Source organism: Dermacentor albipictus, chromosome 8 (genome assembly GCF_038994185.2).
Source record: "Dermacentor albipictus isolate Rhodes 1998 colony chromosome 8, USDA_Dalb.pri_finalv2, whole genome shotgun sequence".
Classification (NCBI taxonomy): Eukaryota; Metazoa; Arthropoda; class Arachnida; order Ixodida; family Ixodidae; genus Dermacentor; species Dermacentor albipictus.
The window spans coordinates 81495190-81515985 of NC_091828.1; the positions used below are offsets into that span (position 1 = coordinate 81495190).

The following is a 20796-nucleotide window of genomic DNA, read 5'->3' on the forward strand; positions in this document are numbered from 1 at the left end:
TGGTGGGAACGCGGGGAAGAAGAGGAAGAAGATTAAAGAGATCGTGCTTTGGTTCTGTGCGCGCTTGTCATGGAATGTTCATTTGGCCCAGTCTATGACAGGATACAAGCCTTTATTATGTGGATAACGCTGAGTATAGCCAGAGGCGCGCAACATCATTGTATTCTTCAACGTGTGAAGTGCATGAAGATGCCAAGTATGATTTACCCGAAAACGTCGTGACCCCCCAGGCTTCGTTAGTTCATTGCCCAAAAGGCTGGGAAGACGCTGCAGGAGATTGATGTTCAAGCATCAGTGAAGATAAGAATGAAGGACTCAGAATTTCAAAAACATATCATGACACCGCTGGTGCAGCTGACAGCAAGAACTGCACCGAGCAAGGCCGACTCTTCCATGGACTCCTGCTGGCTAGAAATGCTTCACCTGCAACAGCAACACCCCGAGAAACAGCTGCATCTCATGGAAAATCTTCTGACTGTTATTCAAGCCCAGAGACTCGGATACAGTTCTACGAACAAGCGTGTGGGGAGAGCTCCTCGGGTGAGCCCAGCGATCGGATAAGGAACATGCGTCAGTTTCTCAGCGGACTTGCCTAGAAGTGGTAAGACATCCATTACGCTGGACATGTGACGGTTGCATGGAAGCAGTGGAAAACGAGGTGTTTTGCAGCTTTTGACGAAAACCCTGTTGAAAGGCGCGACCAAGCTATTGTTTATGAATATCGCTCAAGAATGCCCCTAAAATATTTTCACGAGAAAAAAACTGCTACTTCACAAGGCAAATGCGGAGCTACCGGGGTCTGCAATAGTGTGACTGATTGTTCATGGCTTACCCCTGGAACTTCAGAGCCAGGTGCAAGAAAAGTCGCCTAAAACTATCGAAGAACTGTTGCGATGTCTCAAGAATATCTGCACGATTTTACACCACAAAATGTGCGTCGGACAGATCCGACTTTCGAAAGTGCTCCATTGAGGTCTCGCGAGCTCAAAAATCCTCATAGGCGAAACCGAGTCGTCAACTTAATGTCTACTAACAGCAATGACGCAGAACCAGGAGCCGCTTATTCAGAGAAAGCGCAACCAACAAAACTAATAATAGATGGTGTCCAGTCTCGCCTGACGACAAAAATTTAGATGGTTTTTCTAACTGTTTTACTGTTACTGTTCCCTTTAAGCTGACAGATGTTACGCGGGTAATAAAGAAAGTGTTACGGTATATGTCACGCGAAAAGAAAGTTTGGTTGAAAAATGAGATCCAAAATATTTTACATGCTGCAATAGTACGGCCATCCGTGTCGAAGTTCGCCCCGCCCAATAATATGACTTCGGAAGAGGACGGATCTTTGCGACTGTGTACTGATTATCGGATCTTGAATAGCTAAACGGACATTTTTCTTTTTCGAATGCCAAGGATCGACGAGATAATTCCAGAAACCGGAGGCTACAAAGTATTTTCCCGTATAGACCTCTGCGAATGATTTTGGCAGACTCCGCTCGAAGAGGAATATAAAATGTATACAGCCATTGTCACTCCATTTTATGTGTACGAATATAATCGCTTGCCTTTTGGGAGGAACAACAGTGCAGCATGGTTCTAAAACGTAATGAATAGTTTTCTCAAGCAATTTTTCGGATTATTCTGTGAGGTGCATGTGGTCGACATCATAGTTCACTCCAAGGATGAAACATCACACGCCGAATACTTGACATATTTTCTGATGGCATTAAGTTACGCCAAACGTAAAGTGAATTTTAAGATACGCGAATTTTTTAAACATAAAATTGCATTTCTCGGTCATATTTTGGACGAATTCGCACAGAGCACGAAAGAGGAGTCCATGGAACGTGTACGACACATGAAGAAGCCCGACAATGTACACGCAGTAAGAGTTTTCCTTGGCCTCGCAGGACATTTTAGAAATTACACAAAGGATTTTGCAGCACGAGCTAAACCGTTGAACAACCTACTGCATAAAATTACAGATTTCATTTGGACTGAAGAATGTGAGAAGGCGGGCAGAGATTTGTTATTAGCCTTATCATCAGACCCAGTCCTCACAATACCGGACTTCACTGTTTCATTGGAACTTACAACGGATGCATCGAACTATGGAGCACAAGGTGTACTCTGCCAACGAAGAAGCACAAGTGCCGGCGAAAGAGGAAGACAAGTGGTTGTATGTTACTCTTACACTTTCACAAAATTGGAGTAAATATACAGCACAACTGAAAAGGAGGCATAAGTTGTTGTGCTAGCGCTTAGGTATTTTCCATCGTACCTAGAAGGCACGAAATTCAAACTGTTCACTGACCATCAGGCGATTACTCACTTGCTGAACGGTAGTCAACTAAAGGGATGGATTGCTCGCTGGATCAGTGAAATTCAGCAGTTTGATTCTGAGGTGGCACAAAGGAGCGGACAAGCTTTCGCAGATAATGATGCACTCTTTCGTCCTGCCACTGTTAGTAACTGGGGGAACGAGGAAAGCGTGAACTCATTTAAATAGTGGGAAGGCACAGAACAGCTGATGCATTCAGACAAAAATTTTCACGTACCGGATACACTGAAAAGAAAAGTTCTCGACCTCTATCACGACAGTCCAGAGTCAAGAGGGCATGGCGGCTCCAGGCGAACATACAACAAAATGAGGAGAAGATTTGCATGGCCCGGTAAAAAGAAATATATTAGCGATCACATTAGCTCTTGTCAACAATGTCGACTGAACAAAGCAAAATATAAGCAGAAGACAGACAGCAAGATTTCTCCATCTCAATGAAATGCGCCATTTGAAAACGTACATGTTGATTTCGATGAACTGGAGAAAGAAAGCGAAGGGAGTGAAGAAAACGCAGTCCTTTTGAATAGTCAATGGTGAATATTCAAGAATGCTAGCTGCCAAGCCAGGAAAAGAAATGCTGATGCTGTCATATCTCTCTAATTGGGGCGTCTGCAGAAAAAAAAAACAAAAATAAGAAAACCATCAGATTTCAGCGTGGCTTTGTTACCTGGCATTTCGTAAGCGGCGTTGAACACCAGCTGCTGCGTAAATGGCGTGTTCGAATAGGGCTCCTTCTGCAGCTACGCAGCGCTGAATTCGCTTTATCGCAACTTCATTGGCGATGCTTGTCGCAGAATTGCAGCGTCGGTCATCAAGAACGCCCGTGAAGATGTGATAAAGCGAAATCACCGACCCGCCACCTAGAAGGCGCCGGGTCGGTGATTTCGCCGCGGGGTGTTATCTCACAGTGCCACGAGAGAGACAAAGACGACGATAACTAACAAGACGACAGATACGATGTAGTGGGGCTAATCTTAGGTTCGGCCATACTGGTCGTACCGGCCATATGTTCTGCAGACAAAACACGGTCCCATTAGTGCTTATATCTCCGGCCCGTGTCAATATATATTGATACAAGGTGATATTAAACTACGCGTGCCAGCCGCCACCTGTGTCCGTCCAGTTGTTTACTGCTACCTGCGAAAGATAGTGTCAGTGAAGTGGGCAACACGGGCTCACATGACACGCGCAATCGGAGCAATGTGTCATCAGTGCAGAACACGAGGGAAAAAGGGGTGCGGAACTCTTGCGAAAAGACTGTGGACGTTGTAGGGAGGCTCACGCTTAGGTATTTGTCGGGCACAAGTTCGCCCAATAAAGCACCTTCGCTCAACTGTGCGTTACAATTTTCACAGCACACGCACCGCTATGGACGAACCAGGCTAGCTAATGCTAAGGTTGAATTTTAAAGCACAATTTCCCTTCCACGTTCAGTAATCCCTCCGATCATTCGCGGCTTCGTTCAGGGGCAGACGCGGGCTATCCAGTTGGTCCTTGTTGTTGCCTCTGGAGCAAGAATATGGCTAGGAGCATGCACCCCATATGCGCAATTACGAGCAATATACACACATCATTCCTATAGAAGCTGACGCCGAGCACGGGTAGCGCGAGGATCTTGTTGGGCTGACACGACGTCACCGTGGGAGCCGAATTCCAAATACTGCATATGCGGGGAAGGAAGCTATATGTATTCCTTGATGGGTCATCTTGTATATTGTAGCACAGGTAGAACGAAACGGTCAAGGAAGGCAGGTGAGAAAATACGCAGTGCCGAACCATTGACGTGCGCCTTGTCTCATCGCATAGAACTTCAGAAAATGCTGTCGCGCACTCCAAAACAAACGTTAACTTTAACACGTTTCTAAATTACATACCACGCATATCATTTGCTCATGAAAAAGAAAGGTCACCAATATTATAATGTAGGCGTTTTATTCATTACAACGAAAGAATTATGCAGCTCGTGCCACGAAACCTGGCAGTAAGCAACCGGTCGCGCCACTCGCAGTGCTGAAATCGCAATCATGTGAAATTGGCCCAATCAAAATCGTACTGCGACACGTGTGACTGCACCGATTTTCATCGTTCCAGTCGCAGCATGTGAAGGAGCCTAAAGACTTGCGCTCTAAAATGTTAGGCGTAACTTAAGAGACAAGAAGAGAGGCGTGGATCAAAAGGAAACATGTGTAGCTGATATTTTCGTTGACATTAAGACAAGCAAACGCAGCTGGGCATGCCACTCATTGCGTAGGGCAGACACTGGTGCTCGATTCTAATTACCTCTTGCCTTTGAATAGTTTCTGACTTAATAAAGCAGGTCCACTGCACAAAATGCACTAAAATTGACTCAGAGCAAGTGATTTTTTTCTGAAACGCGCTTTTTATCCCTTCTTGGAAAAGCTGCATTTTACATCGTTCTAGGTACAACAAATAATACCCTAACTAAAGAAGAGCGTGTAAGTGTCATGTAGGAAACATAAATGGGGAAATTTCTTACTAACACGACAACAAATTGTAGGAGCAGCTTAAAGCTACACAAAAGCATTTTACTGCATTCCTGTCTTCAGATCAGACGGACAAAGTCGGCAAATATGGCGCAACTTGGTTGGTGAGTGAAGATATTGATAAACAAGACAGCTAACTGCACGAGTTGCCTAAATGTGCGAGCTGTTTTCCACCATCGTTAGGCGTTGACTAAGGCAGATTTCACTCTCTCAACCATCAACTTTTATTCATGGATACACAGACATGAAAGAAACACATGTCAATAGCGCTGCCGATAACGCAGGCACCATTCCCGGGCACTAATTTGGATAATAGAATGGTCTCGAACTTCCAGTATCCATTCGAGTGAGGTCATCGCCGCGGTCCTTCATGGCAGCCAGTTCAGTAACATTCAGCAAGCGAGCATCGGGAGCGACAAAATCAGACGTGCCGAAAAGAACTGAGCGAGCCATCTGTCCGAAGGCTGTATCGTAGTCTCTGATGGTTGTCTCGTTGAGCTCCTGACCATACAGTGGGTCCGCTCTCGCAACATAGCGGTGGTTGATTATGTTGTGCATGGCGTAGGCGTTGCGCCAGTCGGGGATGAAGTGGGGCAAGTAGACAGCTGGAAGCATGTGTGTCTCGAGGCCGTGGTACATGCGGTGGAACAGGTGAGGCCGCTTCACAACCAGTTGCGCGGTGGGCACTACTGCGGAATTGTAGTCCCACAGTGATGCGTTGAACCTGCGAGCAGAGCAGTAATTGATGGTGCAGCAACAAAAGAAAACAAAGAGAAACCTCGCCAAGAGTACTACGCACAACTGGGGTCACTGAGCATGTACCCCTTGGCATGCTATCCTACGAATACTGGATATGTGGCACTGTGGCCACTGGTTATCTGATATCTAGAAAACAGGTCAGGCAACATGCCTACATTTTAAAGTAATTATTGTGCCAATTTATTTTAAAATATAAGCTATGCGTCTAAAATATTGGTGTGTACATTGAATTTTAAGGGCCTTGAAATGCCTTCTTTCCGTGTTTTTCCTTAGCCCTTGATACGTATAATCCTAGCTCCCATGGTGAACTTCACTGAAGGCAGCTGATAATTGAACGAACTGCTCGTTTGTCTAAAGTGCCTTATTAATCGCGCTGCTGCAGACGAGAGTATCGCTGTGAGGAGGACTTATACTGCTCTACGTGGCGATAAACTTGAACGTGACAGAAAGCGTACTTGTGCGTCCATTTGAAGATTTTAGCTGACTGGGAGAAATTTCAATGCTTGGGCGCAACTTTGCCTTACGTGCGGCTCACTCTGGACGTCTCCCCGGAAGCGTTTTCACAATTGCTAGTATGTACAGCGGGGGGTGGTGCTTTTTACGGCGCTCGACGTTTCTGCGCAGGCGCGAGTAAGAGCGGGCGCGAGAGAGAAAATGTCTGGGATTTGCTCCTTGAATATATGACTCAGCCTAAGCACTACCGAGGAGGCTTCTGAGCGCGCGCTGTATTCGTTTGACCACTACACATGCCGGCATTGCGGCGTGCGTTCGAGTTTTTTCAGGCTCCGCCGCTGGCTGCTGGCGGGGTGAGGCAGTGGGCGCGGACGCCGCTTGGTGATGAAGGGGGCAATGTTCTGAATGGTGTTGTATAATTCGCGGGTCACTTTTTTCGTCGCGACGATAGATCGGATTTTTTACAAACAAAAAATTGGCTGTCCGCTGCCGCAGACAGCCGATCTTATACTCCCCTGGCCCGCGCAGGCCTCTGCGAGCGCCAACCCACGGGCCAGTCCGGCTTCTAGCTTTGATGTCCCCGTTGCCGCTTTGGTGTCGTGGAGGCAGCGCCAATAATGTGAAATATTGACACGTTGTTTTCATTAGTAAAACATTCTTGAATAAATATTATTACGATATCATCGAGCGATGCTCAAGAGACGAGCTGCCGCAAAAACGACGAAGAAGTTGGTCGGTGCCCTTGGAACGAGCGAGTATTAGCCTGGCTGCCTGGGTCTAGTGTTAATAGCGTGTAAATAGCATCTTTCTTCTGTGTTTTTCCACACGTAACATCCGTGGTGGAGGTCAGCAATCCCCGTCCTCACCACGGAACTCCGAAGTGGTCGGCGATATACACAGAGAATAACCGCGTTCATCACAGCTGATGGCCTATACCAATTTAAACTAATCTGTTATCAGTCATAGCTCTGACTGAATTATCAGTCATAGCTCTCGTAATATAGCCTTCTGGGCCATTTCCTTTCTTTTCTTTTTTTTGTTCTTTCGAAAGTACTCCTATTAGGGATATGATAATTACACGAAGGTATTTCGCCATCGTCAGCAGCAGTCCTTGAGATAGCTATTCTGGCGGCTAGCTTCCCACGCTATGTTTGCCGCCCTCGCACCTGTTTAAGCTTTTCCTAGACGCTAGAGCGATACTACTATGTCCGCGCAACGTTGATCCATCGGAAAGCGCGTTTTCCCCTCTTGGCCGGCGGAGAAGGGAGGCTTCGTTCCGGCCGCGAAGCTCCCCACATCTCAGTAAGGTGCCTGGTGGTGGTCGCGTGCTCACGACGCCCTCTCGGTGAGCGCATATTTCCCCCCTTATCTGTCCCCCCCCCCATTTTCCCAAGAAATTATGCCTTCCAACCACTTTCCACGCCAGTCCCTTTCCACGTAAGTATGAGGCTCGGAGCAGGAGCAATGGCGCTTGAAAGTAACCTGGGACCTGACGAACCAACCGACTGAGCTATCTTTCCGGGCAACGTCCAAGGGTCATGAGTTCAAATCACCTGTCATGTTCCTTTTTTCCCCTTTTTTCTTTTTTTTCTTTCTTTTTAATGTCTTTGCCTTTATTTTATGACGGCACGGGAACCCTCCTAAAAAAAATTTATATACATCCTCAATCAGGTATGGCGACACATGTGCAAGTAATAAATACCAGGTTCTCTAGCCGAGTGCCATCCGTGCGGTATAACCGAGCTCAGATTGGTCAACCCTGACTGATCAAATAACGCACCACTGTAGGTTAAATGAGGCGTACAACAACTGCGGGACCCGCCGTGGTTGCTCAGTGGCTATGGTGTTAGACTGCTGAGCACGAGGGCGCGGGATCGGATCCCGGCCATGGCGGCCGCATTTCCATGGGGGCGAAATGCGAGAACACCCGTGTACTTAGAATTAGATGCACGTTAAAGAACCCCAGGTAGTCGAAATTTCCGGAGTCCCCCACTACGGCGTGCCTCATACTCAGAAAGTAGTTTTGTCACGTAAAACCCCATAATTTATTTTTTTATTTAACTACTGTGGGGACGGTAGAGTATCCGTCTCCCGTGCAAGAGGACCGTGGTTCAAATCTCGGTGCCGCGCAATTCTCCACCGGAAAATAGAAAAAAAAACGTGTGTTGAGAAAATTGCACAAACAGGCCTGGAGTGTGGCCTGATCCCGGCGACCTGAACCGGTAACGCACTCTCTCACCAGAGCAGGATTCGCCACCCTGGTGCAGTACTTGGCCACAACCTCCCATATGAATACAACAATCAAACCCCGGCCCTCAGTCTCTAGCAACCGCTAAGCAACTGACCACTGCGGCGGTCAGATCTGTGACGCTGCAGAGGGTGCTAAGAATACCTGGCTCCGGACAGGCCGCCATTGGAATCTGAACCTGGCAACGTTTAACGTTAGAACGTTATCTAGTGAGGCGAGTCTAGCAGTGTTATTGGAGGAATCAGAGGGTAGTAAATGGGATATAATAGGGCTCAGTGAGGTTAGGAGGACAAAAGAAGCATATACAGTGCTAAAAAGCGGGCACATACTGTGCTGCCGGGGCTTAGCGGAGAGACGAGAACTAGGAGTCGGATTCCTGATTAATAAGGAAATAGCTGGTAACATACAGGAATTCTATAGCGTTAACGAGAGGGTGGCAGGTCTTCTTGTGAAACTTAAGAGGTACAAATTGAAGGTGGTACAAGTTTATGCCCTTACATGCAGTCATCATGACCAGGAAGTCGAAAGCTTTTATGAAGACGTGAAATCCGTGATGGGTAAAGTCAAAACAAAATCCACTGTACTGATGGGCGACTTCAATGCCAGGGTAGGCAAGAAGCAGGCTGGAGACAAGTCAGTGGGGCAATATGGCATAGGCTCTAGGAATAGCAGAGGAGAGGTATTAGTAGAGTTTGCAGAACAGAAAAATATGCGGATAATGAATACCTTTTTCCGCAAGCGGGTTAGTCGAAAGTGGACGTGGAGGAGCCCGAATGGTGAGACTAGAAATGAAATTGACTTCATAGTCTGCGCGAACCCTGGCATCATACAAGATGTAGACGTGCTCGGCAAGGTACGCTGCAGTGACCATAGGATGGTAAGAACTCGAATTTGCCTAGTCTTGAGGAGGGAAGGGAAGAAACTGGTACACAAGAAGCCAATCAATGAGTTAGCGCTAAGAGGGGAACTAGAGGAATTCCGGATCAAGCTACAGAACAGGTATTGTGCTTTAGCTCAGGAAGAGGACCTTATTGTTGAAGCAATGAACGACAATCTTGTGGGCATCAATAAGGATTGTGCAATAAAAGTCGGCGGTAACGCCGTTAGACAGGAAACCAGTAAGCTATCGCAGGAGACAGAAGATCTAATCAAGAAACGCCAATGTATGAAAGCCTCTAACCCTACAGCTAGAATAGAACTGGCAGAACTTTCTAAGTTAATCAACAAGCGTAAGATAGTGGACATCAGGAACTATATTATGGATAGAATTGAACAGGCTCTCAGGAACGGAGGAAGCCGGAAAACGGTTAAGAAGAAACTAGGAATAGGCAAGAATCAGATGTGTGCGTTGAGAGACAAAGCCGGCAATATCGTTACTAATATGGATGAGATAGTTCAAGTGGCTGAAGAGTGGCACCCACGACGATCGTGGAAGAGAGAATAGCCTAGAGGAATTCGAAATGCGGCAGGTAACGCCAGAAGAAGTAAAGAAAGCCTTAGGAGCTATGCAAAGCGGGAAGGCAGCTGGGGAGGATCAGGTAACAGCAGATTTGTTGAAGGATGGTGGGCAGATTGTTCTAGAGAAACTGGCCACCCTGTATACGCAATGCCTCATAACCTCGAGCGTACCGGAATCTTGGAAGAACGCTAACATAATCCTAATCCATAAGAAAGGGGATGCCAAAGACTTGAAAAATTATAGACCGATCAGCTTACTGTCCGTTGCCTACAAAGTATTTACTAAGGTAATCGCAAATAGAATCAGGAACACCTTAGACTTCTGTCAAGCAAAGGACCAGGCAGGATTCCGTAAAGGCTACTCAACAATAGACCATATTCACACTATCAATCAGGTGATAGAAAAATGTGCAGAATATAACCAACCCTTATATATAGCTTTCATTGATTACGAGAAAGCGTTTGATTCAGTCGAAACCTCAGCAGTCATAGAGGCATTATGGAATCAGGGTGTAGATGAGCCATATGTAAAAATACTGGAAGATATATATGGCGGCTCGACAGCCACCGTAGTCCTCCACAAAGAAAGCAACAAAATCCCAATAAAGAAAGGCGTCAGACAGGGAGATACGATCTCTCCAATGCTATTCACCACATGTTTACAGGAGGTATTCAGAGACCTGGAGTGGGAAGAATGGGGGATAAAGTTGATGGAGAATACCTTAGCAACTTGCGATTCGCTGATCATATTGCCTTGCTTAGTAACTCAGGAGACCAATTGCAATGCATGCTCACTGACCTGGAGAGGCAAAGCAGAAGGGTGGGTCTGAAAATCAATCTGCAGAAAACTAAAGGGAAACTCGGAAGCGAACAGCAGTTTACGATAGGTAGCGAGGCACTGGAAGTGGTAAGGGAATACATCTACTTAGGGCAGGTAGTGACCACGGATCCGGATCATGAGACTGAAATAACCAGAAGAATAAGAATCGGCTGGGGTGCGTTTGGCAGGCATTCTGAAATCATGAACAGCAGGTTGCCACTATCCCTCAAAAGGAAAGTGTATAACAGCTGTGTGTTACCAGTACTCACATATGGGGCAGAAATCTTGAGGCTTACGAAAAGGGTTCTGCTGAAATTGAGGACGACGCAACGAGCTATGGAAAGAAGAATGATCGGTGTAACGTTAAGGGATAAGAAAAGAGCAGATTGGGTGAGGCAACAAGCGCGGGTAAATGACATCTTAGTTGAAATCAAGAGAAAGAAATGGGCATGGGCCGGACATGTAATGAGGAGGGAAGAGAACCGATGGTCATTAAGGGTTACGGACTGGATTCCAAGGGAAGGGAAGCGTAGCAGGGATCGACGGAAAGTTAGGTGGGCGGACGACATTAGGACGTTTGCAGGGACAACATGGCCACAATTAGTACATGACCGGGGTTGTTGGAGAAGTATGGGATAGGCCTTTGCCCTGCAGTGGGCGTAACTAGGCTGACGATGATGATGAAGATGATGTTTGGATTATGCAACGCCCCAGTCACCTTTAAGCGTATGATGGATTCGTTGCTCCAAGGTTTCAAATGGTCCATATGCCTCTCCTACCTCGACGACGTCATCGTCTTCTCGCCAACGTTCGACACTCACCTTGAGCGTCTCACAACTATACTCGATGTATTTCGAAAGGCGAAGCTGCAACTCTTCCACATGTCGTTTTGGCCACCGACAAATTACTCTTCTGGGCCATCTGATCAGTACAGCCTGATCCCGACAAAACTCGTGCTGTCCGACAGTTTCCAGTTCCGAAGACAGCCGCAGACGTTCGAAGTTTTGTTGGGCTGTGCTCGTACTTTCGTCATTTTGTTCCAAATTTTGTGACAATTGCTAGGCCCTTAACTAAGCCTTTGAAGAAAGGCGTACAATTCTCGTGGGGCACTGCAGAAGCCGCCGCCTTCTCTCGTCTCGTCACTCTTCTAACCTTACCACCCATTCTCGCCCACTTCGACCCCGAGGCCCCTACCGAATTACGTACAGATGCCAGCGGTCATGGCGTATGTGCCGTCTTAGCCCAGCGTCAGAGTGGCATGGATCACGTTATTGCTTATGCGAGCCGCCTCCTAGCACCATCGGAGCGCAACTATTCCATTACGGAACGAGAGTGCCTTGCTATTGTCTGGGTGGTAGCAAAGTTCCGTCCTTACCTTTACGGTCAGCCTTTTTCCGTAGTCAATGACCATCATGCTTTCTGCTGGCTCTCATCGCTAGAAGATCCTACAGGCCAGCTTGGTCGATAGGCTTTCAGGCTGCAGGAATTTTCATATACCGTGATGTACAAGCCTGGTCGCCTGCACCAAGACCCTGACGGTTTTTCGCGTTACCTTGTTAACGACTCTGAATCCTCCAATATTGCCACGGCTTCTTGCGGATTCTTTGTATCCCAGCTGCTTCATTTCACCGACGAGTAACGCCGTGACGCCGGCAGCAGAGCACTCATCGACCGTTTTGAACACTCTCCGGCCGATGCTGCTCTACGCCTCTTCGTCCTCCGCGACGGTACTCTGTACCGTCGTAGCCTTCATCCGGACGGCTCTGAGTACCTGCTTGTAATACCTAAACACCTCCGCTCCACCATTCTAGAAGAGTTTCACGACGCACCAACGGCAGGACACCTCGGCGTATCTCGAACCTATAACCGTGTACGTCGCCGTTTTTTCTGGCCGGGCCTTGCCCGTTCCGTACGACGCTACGTCGCCGCTTGTAAACTTTACCAACGACGCAAGAAGCCTTCCCAGCACCCCGCTGGTTACTTGCTGCCACTCGACATCCCTGCCAAGCCCTTCCATCATGTCGGCTTGGACCTTCTCGGCCAGTTTCCGGAATCCACATCAGGAAACAAGTAGGTTGCAGTCGCGGCGGACTACGTGACCCGCTACGCCATAACCCCTGCTCTTCCGACCAGTTGAGCAACTGATGTTCCGAACTTCCTCCTACATGATATCATTGTTATGCATGGTGCTCCACGTCCATGGCTTACAGATCACGGCCGCACCTTTTTGGCCAAAGTCATTGCCGACATCATGCGTGCCTGCTCAATACAGCATAATTTTACCACCTCCTACCACCCCCAAACAACGGCCTTACGATACGTTTCAGACGATCACCGTGACTGGGACTTGGCTCTCCCTTACATTACCTTTGCATACAACTCTTTCCGTCTCGAAACTGCCGGATTTTCCACATTTTACCTCTTGTATGGCCGCGAACCAACGCTACCACTGGGCGCTGTGCTTCCGTCCGCCACAGCTTCAACTAGCGATTATGCCCCTGATGCAATCGCGCATGCTGACTATGCTCGCCAACTTGCGCGCGCTCGCCTACAAGTGTCTCAAGACAAGCAGAAACAACGCTAAGACCTCCGTCACGGTGATGTCCATTTTGTGCCCGGCGCCCTCGTGTTGCTTTGGTCACCATCGCGTAAAGTCGGCCTGTGTGAAAAACTGCTTTCCTGTTACGTAGGCCCATATCGCGTGATACGCAAAGTGACCGATGTCACCTACGAAATCGTTCTAGACACGCCCACTACGTCCACCGCTGTGACAACCAGTGACATTGTCCACGTTGCCCGACTCATGCCCTACAACTATCCATGCACCTTGGATATTTAGCACCATGATGGTGTTTTTGCTGCCGGGGGATAATATTACGATATCATCAAGCGATGCTCAAGAGACGAGCCGCCGTGAGCACGACGAAGAATTTGGTCGGTGCCCTTGGCACGAGTGAGCGTCAGCCTGGCTGCCTCCTCCAGTGTAAATAGCGTGTAAATAGCATCTTTCGTCTGTGTTTATCCACACGTAAAAATATAATTGCGTCGAGCAGCCAACTTGCGATGCTAAGTTCAGCACTACAATGCCCCGCGACTTCTGTCGGCACGCCTAGGGAGAATCGCATAAATCAAGCGCCAAGAACTCCTCCGTATTTTCTAGGCAAAAGTCCCCACATTTCCTATCTCGCACCGGTTCTTACTCGCGCTTGCGCACAAACGTCCGTAGTCTCCACAAGTGCCCCGCCCCGCTGTATACTCCCGGAAAGGTCCGCAACCATCCGCAATGAATCTGTTGCCGAGAGTGAATTCAAAACTTCAAACTGTCTTGGACAAATCCCCGGCTTTCGCTACTGAAGGAACTCTTAAAGGTTCTGAACGGCAGACGTTCTGCAATTCCAGAGGGCATTGCAGTATTGAACGTTCCGAAATACAACTATGTGACACTAACTTTGGCCAATACTAAGTGTGTTTCTCTTATGCATGCAAACTGATATACTCAGTGAAAGAAATGTACGATGTGAAGCTCGAAAATGCTGAGATGATGCTCCTTTGTCAGTGCTTTCCGAACTTTGCTCGCGCTAAGTAGTCGCACCATATTTCCGATACATATGCTGACCTACACATTTTTGCTCGTTCCATTTTATCGAGAAAATAAATTTCACAATACCATGATGTAGTTGGCCGTGCTCATTAGACGATCATCGCTTATCCTGAAGTGCAGAGTGGAAGTTCTCATTTATTGTGCCTATGCATGAGCCTAAAGGACAGCTTTTGACGCCTACATATCCACGCGATGACAACTTTTTGCCCGTTAGAGACGCTTAAAACATATCTTTTTTGGGCCTTAACCTCATGTCTGTAGTGATGACTTTGGTAATGATTGTGATGATGGCAATGAGAAATATTATCGTAATGACGACGAAGATTTCGTGATAGCTGATGTCAAATCCTTGGGAGGCGCTTTGTCCTCTTGTTGAAGTCGATCGATGCAGTTGATGGCGCGACGCTCCTTCAATAAGTCATACCGTTCATACACCCATTCTCACCCCCAATTCACCCTGGAGGACGTTCTTTTTCATGGACTTGAACTAGGCGTTGAATCGCTTTCCAACTTTATTAGCTGTGTGAACCTTCCAAATTTCGTGTTGTCTTGTAGCGCCAACATTAACGACGTGCCGGGTCTTTGTACTCACTGCACCAATGTGAGCCCGTGTCCCCCTAGCGAACCTTTGAGGAGTTGAATGAAAAAACTGAATGGCCATATATTGATGAACGTTGCACTGCGAACGCTTCAATGTTTTTTTCTTTTCAAAGCTTACTCACGTCTCAATGTGTATACTATCTTGAATTTCTTTTTTGTTACACAGACATAACAGTGGCACCTAGATCGTCATGGATCAAGAGTCTCATCTCCAGACGAACATAAATGCACAACATGTATAATCCTTCAATGAATTTCGGTTAAGAGGTTACAGTCTACATATTCAAGGAGACATGCCGTTATTTATACATTCTCAGTTCCTTTTTTCTACTTACCATCAGGCAAAAATTGTATATTAACGTCAGAATGATATTGCAAATATAGAACCTGCAGGGAAATTAGATGCCTCGCTTCTCCATCTCATTCTACGTAATTACAAGAACCGGCAATTTCTCACAACCGCTACTGCAATACGACCTTCTTAATTCTGTTCCCAACTAAGCTACCAATTAACCACACACAGTGCATCATGATCATTTTGTTCAATTCTATAAGCCCTAGTATATAGCGGCAGAAATTTTGTGAGATCTGCATATGAATATTGCAATTACAGGAAGTATGCGCCAAGCTCACACAGGCCTGAAATTACGACATCCTATGGCAGCACAACCCATGGTATGCCAACTAATTTCCTGGTGTGATAGTTTATTATAATTAGTTGTAAATATCAATCACACTTGTTTTGCTTGTAAAACACTTTATCACAACAGCGCTACATCATCACCATAGGAACAGCGAGAGGCAAAGAAACGACCAATATTGATGGCGGTATAGGTTCTAGAATTCAAGCGACTACTGCATGCATTAAACCTAAAATTTGAGTGCCTCTTCTGTATGCAGATTAATACAAAATATCTAAAGGTGAACAGGTGCTGTAAGGTTTGTTACAGATAACCGGTGGTCTTTAGGATCAATGAACGGCTCTCAACAAGTACGCAGCTGAGCAGACCGCTTCAGTCATATGTGTAAACGTCCAGCTTTGACGCAAACGCTACTCACAAGGGTGACATCGTCCCGCGTAGATGTACAGCAATTCCAGAACTGTAAGCTGCATTAGTTGGGGCATATTGGCTAGTGTAAAGGGCATGAATGGAAGCTAAGTAAGGGCAGTCGATTTTGAATTGGTTGTTTAGATCCATCACCTAGGAACAAATTGTGCGCAGCAATATCACTTTTACGAATGCACCAAGCGAGAACATAATTAAAAATTGGCAAGGACATATCCTAGAGTAAAATTGTATGCTTACATTACATATATAAATCTTGGAAAACTTATCATATTCACCTATGCAACCATGGATCTCATTTACTCAAGGACATTACAGAATGTTTTAATAGTCGCGGGCTTTGTTCGCATTGTAACACATATGTCATTTTTCGTAGAATTTTAGTTTGATAACAAGAGACTTAGCATGGTCAAATACAAGGACGGAATACTCCAGGCCTGCACTGATATAAAGCTTAGGCACGAGAGGTTCGGGGAACATAACGCTGCAAAGGGATGACAGAAATTATACGAGAACGCCGAGAACTAACAAATGAGTTTTCTTGAATGGGTTCAGGAACCTCTCCTGTGCAGGAAAGCAGTCTATAGAGAGAATAAAAAAACGAAGTTTTCCCTATAAATCTTTGCATCATGCATACAAACACTAACAAAGGTCGTGGGTGCCACAAAATGACCAGAATGGTTCAAAATCAAGTAACGAAGCTTCAGAATACAATTTATTGGTAGAATTTATTGGCAACGATCGGCGAGAACGTGCTTTTCAAACGGAAGGGCGAGCAGAAAGCTAGCGGGTGTGCGGAACAACATTGAAACTTCAAGGTCTGCTGTTGCAGCGACTACCTAGGTTCACGGATTGAGCCAGAACCAGTAATGAGCTGGGTAAAATACGACGCAAGAACGCGGTTTCTTTTCTGCATCCCTACTCGATCGTAATAGCGATTCGTAAATCGCAAATGCATATATACGTCATCTACATTCACCATTTATTATCATCTACGTTCAATCAAACTTCCCTTCAGGAGTGGACTCGTCAAAATCCAGCTCGCCTTGTCCTTCTCCAAGGTCGCGCTGGTCACTCAACATCTGGAAAGCTAGGTTGTGGAGGCAACAGGACGCCCACACTAGGTTACCACAAGCACAGTTAAGCAACACGGCCAGAAACGACTGCCACAAAGTCAGTCGCACTGTATACGCAAGTCATCATGGCTTCGGCATGAAAGCAAGAGTGACAGCGCTCAGTCCAGGCAAAAGGAAAATGGTCTAGCCAAAATTGAGCGAGAAAGGGAACTGTGTCGACTAAACTGTGTCAACTCACAACACCAGAGCCCACATCACTATAGCATATAGCCTTGTGTGACCTTGAGGCAAGGTGCGAGGGCACACTTGCCCGACATGTACTGCTCGCATGTGCCTGAATGCAGCACGCTTCGCAGTGAACTTTGTCCCACTTCCTTTCCGAACCTTCCTCGAACGGGCGCGGATGATAGGAAGACGAGAAACTGAGCAGATACAGGTGGGGGGGGGGATCGAAGTGCGGCATCGTGGCCGACTTAGGAGCGTCAACTTGAGTTGCCGGTGTTGCGATAAGGACGCGCGTGGAACTGATGCGTGAGCGTTTGGCAAGGTGTTGGAGAAGGGCAGGAGAGGTTATTGCAGCTGTGGCGTAAAGACAGACAGCAAGGCCGACGACGATCGTGTACTCTCGGTCTCAATTTTTTTTTCGCTATGCACTATTAGAATTTACGCTGGTTGCCGCATCGCTTTGCTACCATCACCGCGGCTTTAGCGAGTTTTTGTTTTGGGCGCAAAATTAAGAGTACTCAACCATATTCAGTCACAAAATAGATTTATCGTTTAGGAGTCATTCGGCCCTAATGAATAAAATTCTACTGAGCTCGCCTCAATCCGACTCAGACTCACTAAAGTTATACTCAACCTGGCCGACTCGGACTCAGACTCACAAGCATTCTACTCGGCATGGCTTACTCGCGCTCAGACTCACCGAACTCCTGTCCAGCAGCGCTCACTCACAGTCGCGGCTTGGTGAATGAGTCAGGTCATAAGTGAGTTTGGCTACCTATGATGGTTGGCGACACATTACCGTAGCGGTGGTTGCCGGCACGCCTCATAAATAGATACGCGCGCTCAGCCAAATTAGACCCGCGAAGGCGTGTGTTATCTAAGAGGCGGTGGCGATACAATAAAAAGGCAGCTGGTGCATCAGCATAAAACAGAATCTCTTCCTGCCACGAGCCCAAGTCTCAGAAAGCAACACTAATGAATTGCGTAAGTTCAATTTTTTTGTTTTCTTTAAGACATCCTTTTTTGCCTCGACATACGGGTGTCTATTTCTCTTCAGTTGTATGTGAGTCGTGTTGTCGTTTTTTTTTTTTCTGTCGTCACTGTGCAATGCCATGCTGGTCGGACACTTCATTATGCACCAGATAGCTGTAAACATTGTCCTGTTATAAAGTGCCACTTGTTGATTCTGCGGGTTCTCGTATTTTGGCGATCTGAACTTTGCAGCTAGCGCACAAAACCTTTGTTTTCGCAACTGCTGCATCTGCGCTCTACTCACTCACGGTAGGTCTCCATGAACAGACGCATGACGCGGGAGTTGTTGTGCGCGATCATTATCATGTTGCCAAAAGTTCCATCTTCTGCGCAACCGACGGTTGCCTCGTATCGAAGGAACCGTCGCAGAGACTGCACCACGAACACGTCCGCGTCGAGGTAGATGCCCCCGTAACGCATCAGGACACGCATGCCCACAATGTCCGTTGAGTGGTGGCGATTTCCTGGCTAGAAAACAAAAAAAAAAACCGGCGTTGTGATGAACAGAATGCGCGCACCCGATATTCCTTACCAGATGCACACACAGTTCGCAATCTTGAATTTCAATCTATCGGTCAATTGCATGTTCCCGTTTGGAAAACTGAATGTAGCAAGACAAATGCAGTCTCCCAGCAGTGTTTGTGGACCCTGGCCAAACGCGTACATAGAAATAAAAATTAATGCATTCGTCAGCTAACTGCAAACAAATGTACATTTTAAACCTCAATTTTGTCAATATGCCTCGGTTATAAAAAGACGCACTCGACTGTCTCTGCAATATTGGATACCCCTGTTTCATTACGCTTCCTTAAGTTATTCGATTCCTCGATTCCAAATGTGGTGCTTTCATTTCGATTTGTCCTACATTAAATGTTAATTACACTGCGCAGTCTCTGCAATTAACACTGGTGCATGTACGCTGGTCAACGACAACGGAAATGACACTTTTAATCTATCTCATAATTCAGGGTGAGTTCTCGCGAGTTCTCGCTTTCTGTGGCTGGCAATTGAGTCGAAGCTATTTTTCGGTTTCTCTTGGACGGGCAAAGAGCGAAGCAGCAGGCAATCTTATTTTTTTCATTAAATTGCGCATTTTTATCTGCTTGCAGGCTGTGACGCATTTAGCTCAACAGGGTCATTTCTCTTTTACGGGTGGGCGCTTTTCACCGTCTGAAAAAGTGTATCGCGCTACGCAGGATGCGCTGCATGTAAGGCAAACTTGAACCTGCATGTTTACATGCAGGCACAAGTTAGCCCAATAAAAGGCTAGTTACATCATTCCCGGTTTTGCTGCTTTTTTCACCGTCACAACTACGTGAAAATATAATTGCAGTACTAGGAAATCGCTATGCGAATACAGATGTTCAACCGTAAGAACGCGAGTAGACGTGAAGTCCCCATTTCTTACGTTACACCTATACACTCCCCTACGAGGTAGTACATGACACAAAAATGCCTACGGAAATAAACAAGGAAGAGAATCACCATCAAAACAGTCGTTAACATATAGGCAATTCGCTGACTGTGGAATAGCCATGTACATATACTTCAATAAACTCGACAGTAGTAGTAGTAGTATAAAGCTTTCATTAGAAAAATCACATTCAGGCCCAGTGGGTGGGTCCCTCAGTCCAGGGCCCCACTGGCGATCGTGGCACGCCTGGCTTGCTCGAGAAGGGCCAATCGGTCCTCCCGCACCGTGCTGGCTAGCCACACCTCCCACTGCCTACTGTTGGAGTTTTGCCCCATAAGGGATGATTGGATTTCTTGTGGCCGACTCTGGCACGACCATGTGATATGGTCAAGAGATGGCCGCCCTCCGCACCAAGGGAAAGCGTTGGGATACCGGGTGGGGTGTATGTGATGCAGTAGGAGTAGGTGTGTTTAGTACGGGTTTGTAGTCGGCGCCAGTCCCGCATTTGCGCTGAGTCCTAGGATGTGTCTCGAAAGCTATACCGTTGCCTTCCTCGTCTCTGTGCCTCCAAGATATGTTTTGCTGTGATCGGAGATTCTACGAGAGTGCGTTCCGTCGCTCGGATGCTATATTCTCGAGCGAGGTGGTCCGCCCTCTCGTTACCCCTCACTCCGGCGTGTGCCGGACCCCACGTAATAGCGTGGTGTTCCGTGAGATTTCTTCCTAGGATTTTGATGGTGAGTATGGGCAGGGTGTCTGCCATGAAAAGGCGACATGCCGACTGCGAGTCGACTAGTATTAACGCAGAACGGGCTCTGTTTACGTAAAGGAGTTCACTATATATTGACACGTGTATTTATATTCATCGGGCGACCAGGTTTCACCGCCTAACAAATCTTATCGCACAGCGCGGGACGCGCTTGCATGTATCCGAAGTTTCTGGAAAGTTATCGATGCTTCTATCCGCAGTCTGTTGTTGCCGAACCTTGTGTTATTTGATTTATTCGCCTGACGCGAATGATGTAGAACTTTATGGAAGGCTCGCGGGTCCCAACGATTACTCTGGAACATTCGACGATTGTGTATAAAAGCTGACGCGCTTGAACCGCTGATCAGATTTTCGACGAACGCCGATCGTGTTCGCCGCTATCATTGTGCTATAAGTGTAGCCTGTTTTGTGGGCACAGGTTCGCCCAATAAA

The 20796-nt window shown here is 46.9% G+C and overlaps 2 protein-coding genes across 3 annotated transcripts in view; one reads left to right on the forward strand and one right to left on the reverse strand.

Moving 5' to 3' along the window:
* Nucleotides 1-20796, forward strand: part of LOC135898650 (uncharacterized) — a 195732-nt gene that overhangs the window by 122509 nt on the left and 52427 nt on the right. The window lies entirely within an intron of this gene.
* Nucleotides 5049-20796, reverse strand: part of LOC135898651 (uncharacterized) — a 29171-nt gene continuing 13423 nt past the window's right edge. Inside the window, exons 4-5 of one of the 2 annotated variants that reach the window (XM_065427720.1) lie at nt 18426-18649; nt 5049-5566 (exon numbers count right to left, since the gene is read on the reverse strand). In XM_065427720.1, the coding sequence (XP_065283792.1) occupies nt 5143-5566; nt 18426-18649 (648 nt within the window). In that variant the 3' untranslated portion in view covers nt 5049-5142. The remainder of the gene's footprint in view (nt 5567-18425; nt 18650-20796) is intronic. The other variant, XM_065427721.2, reaches the window with a different exon arrangement.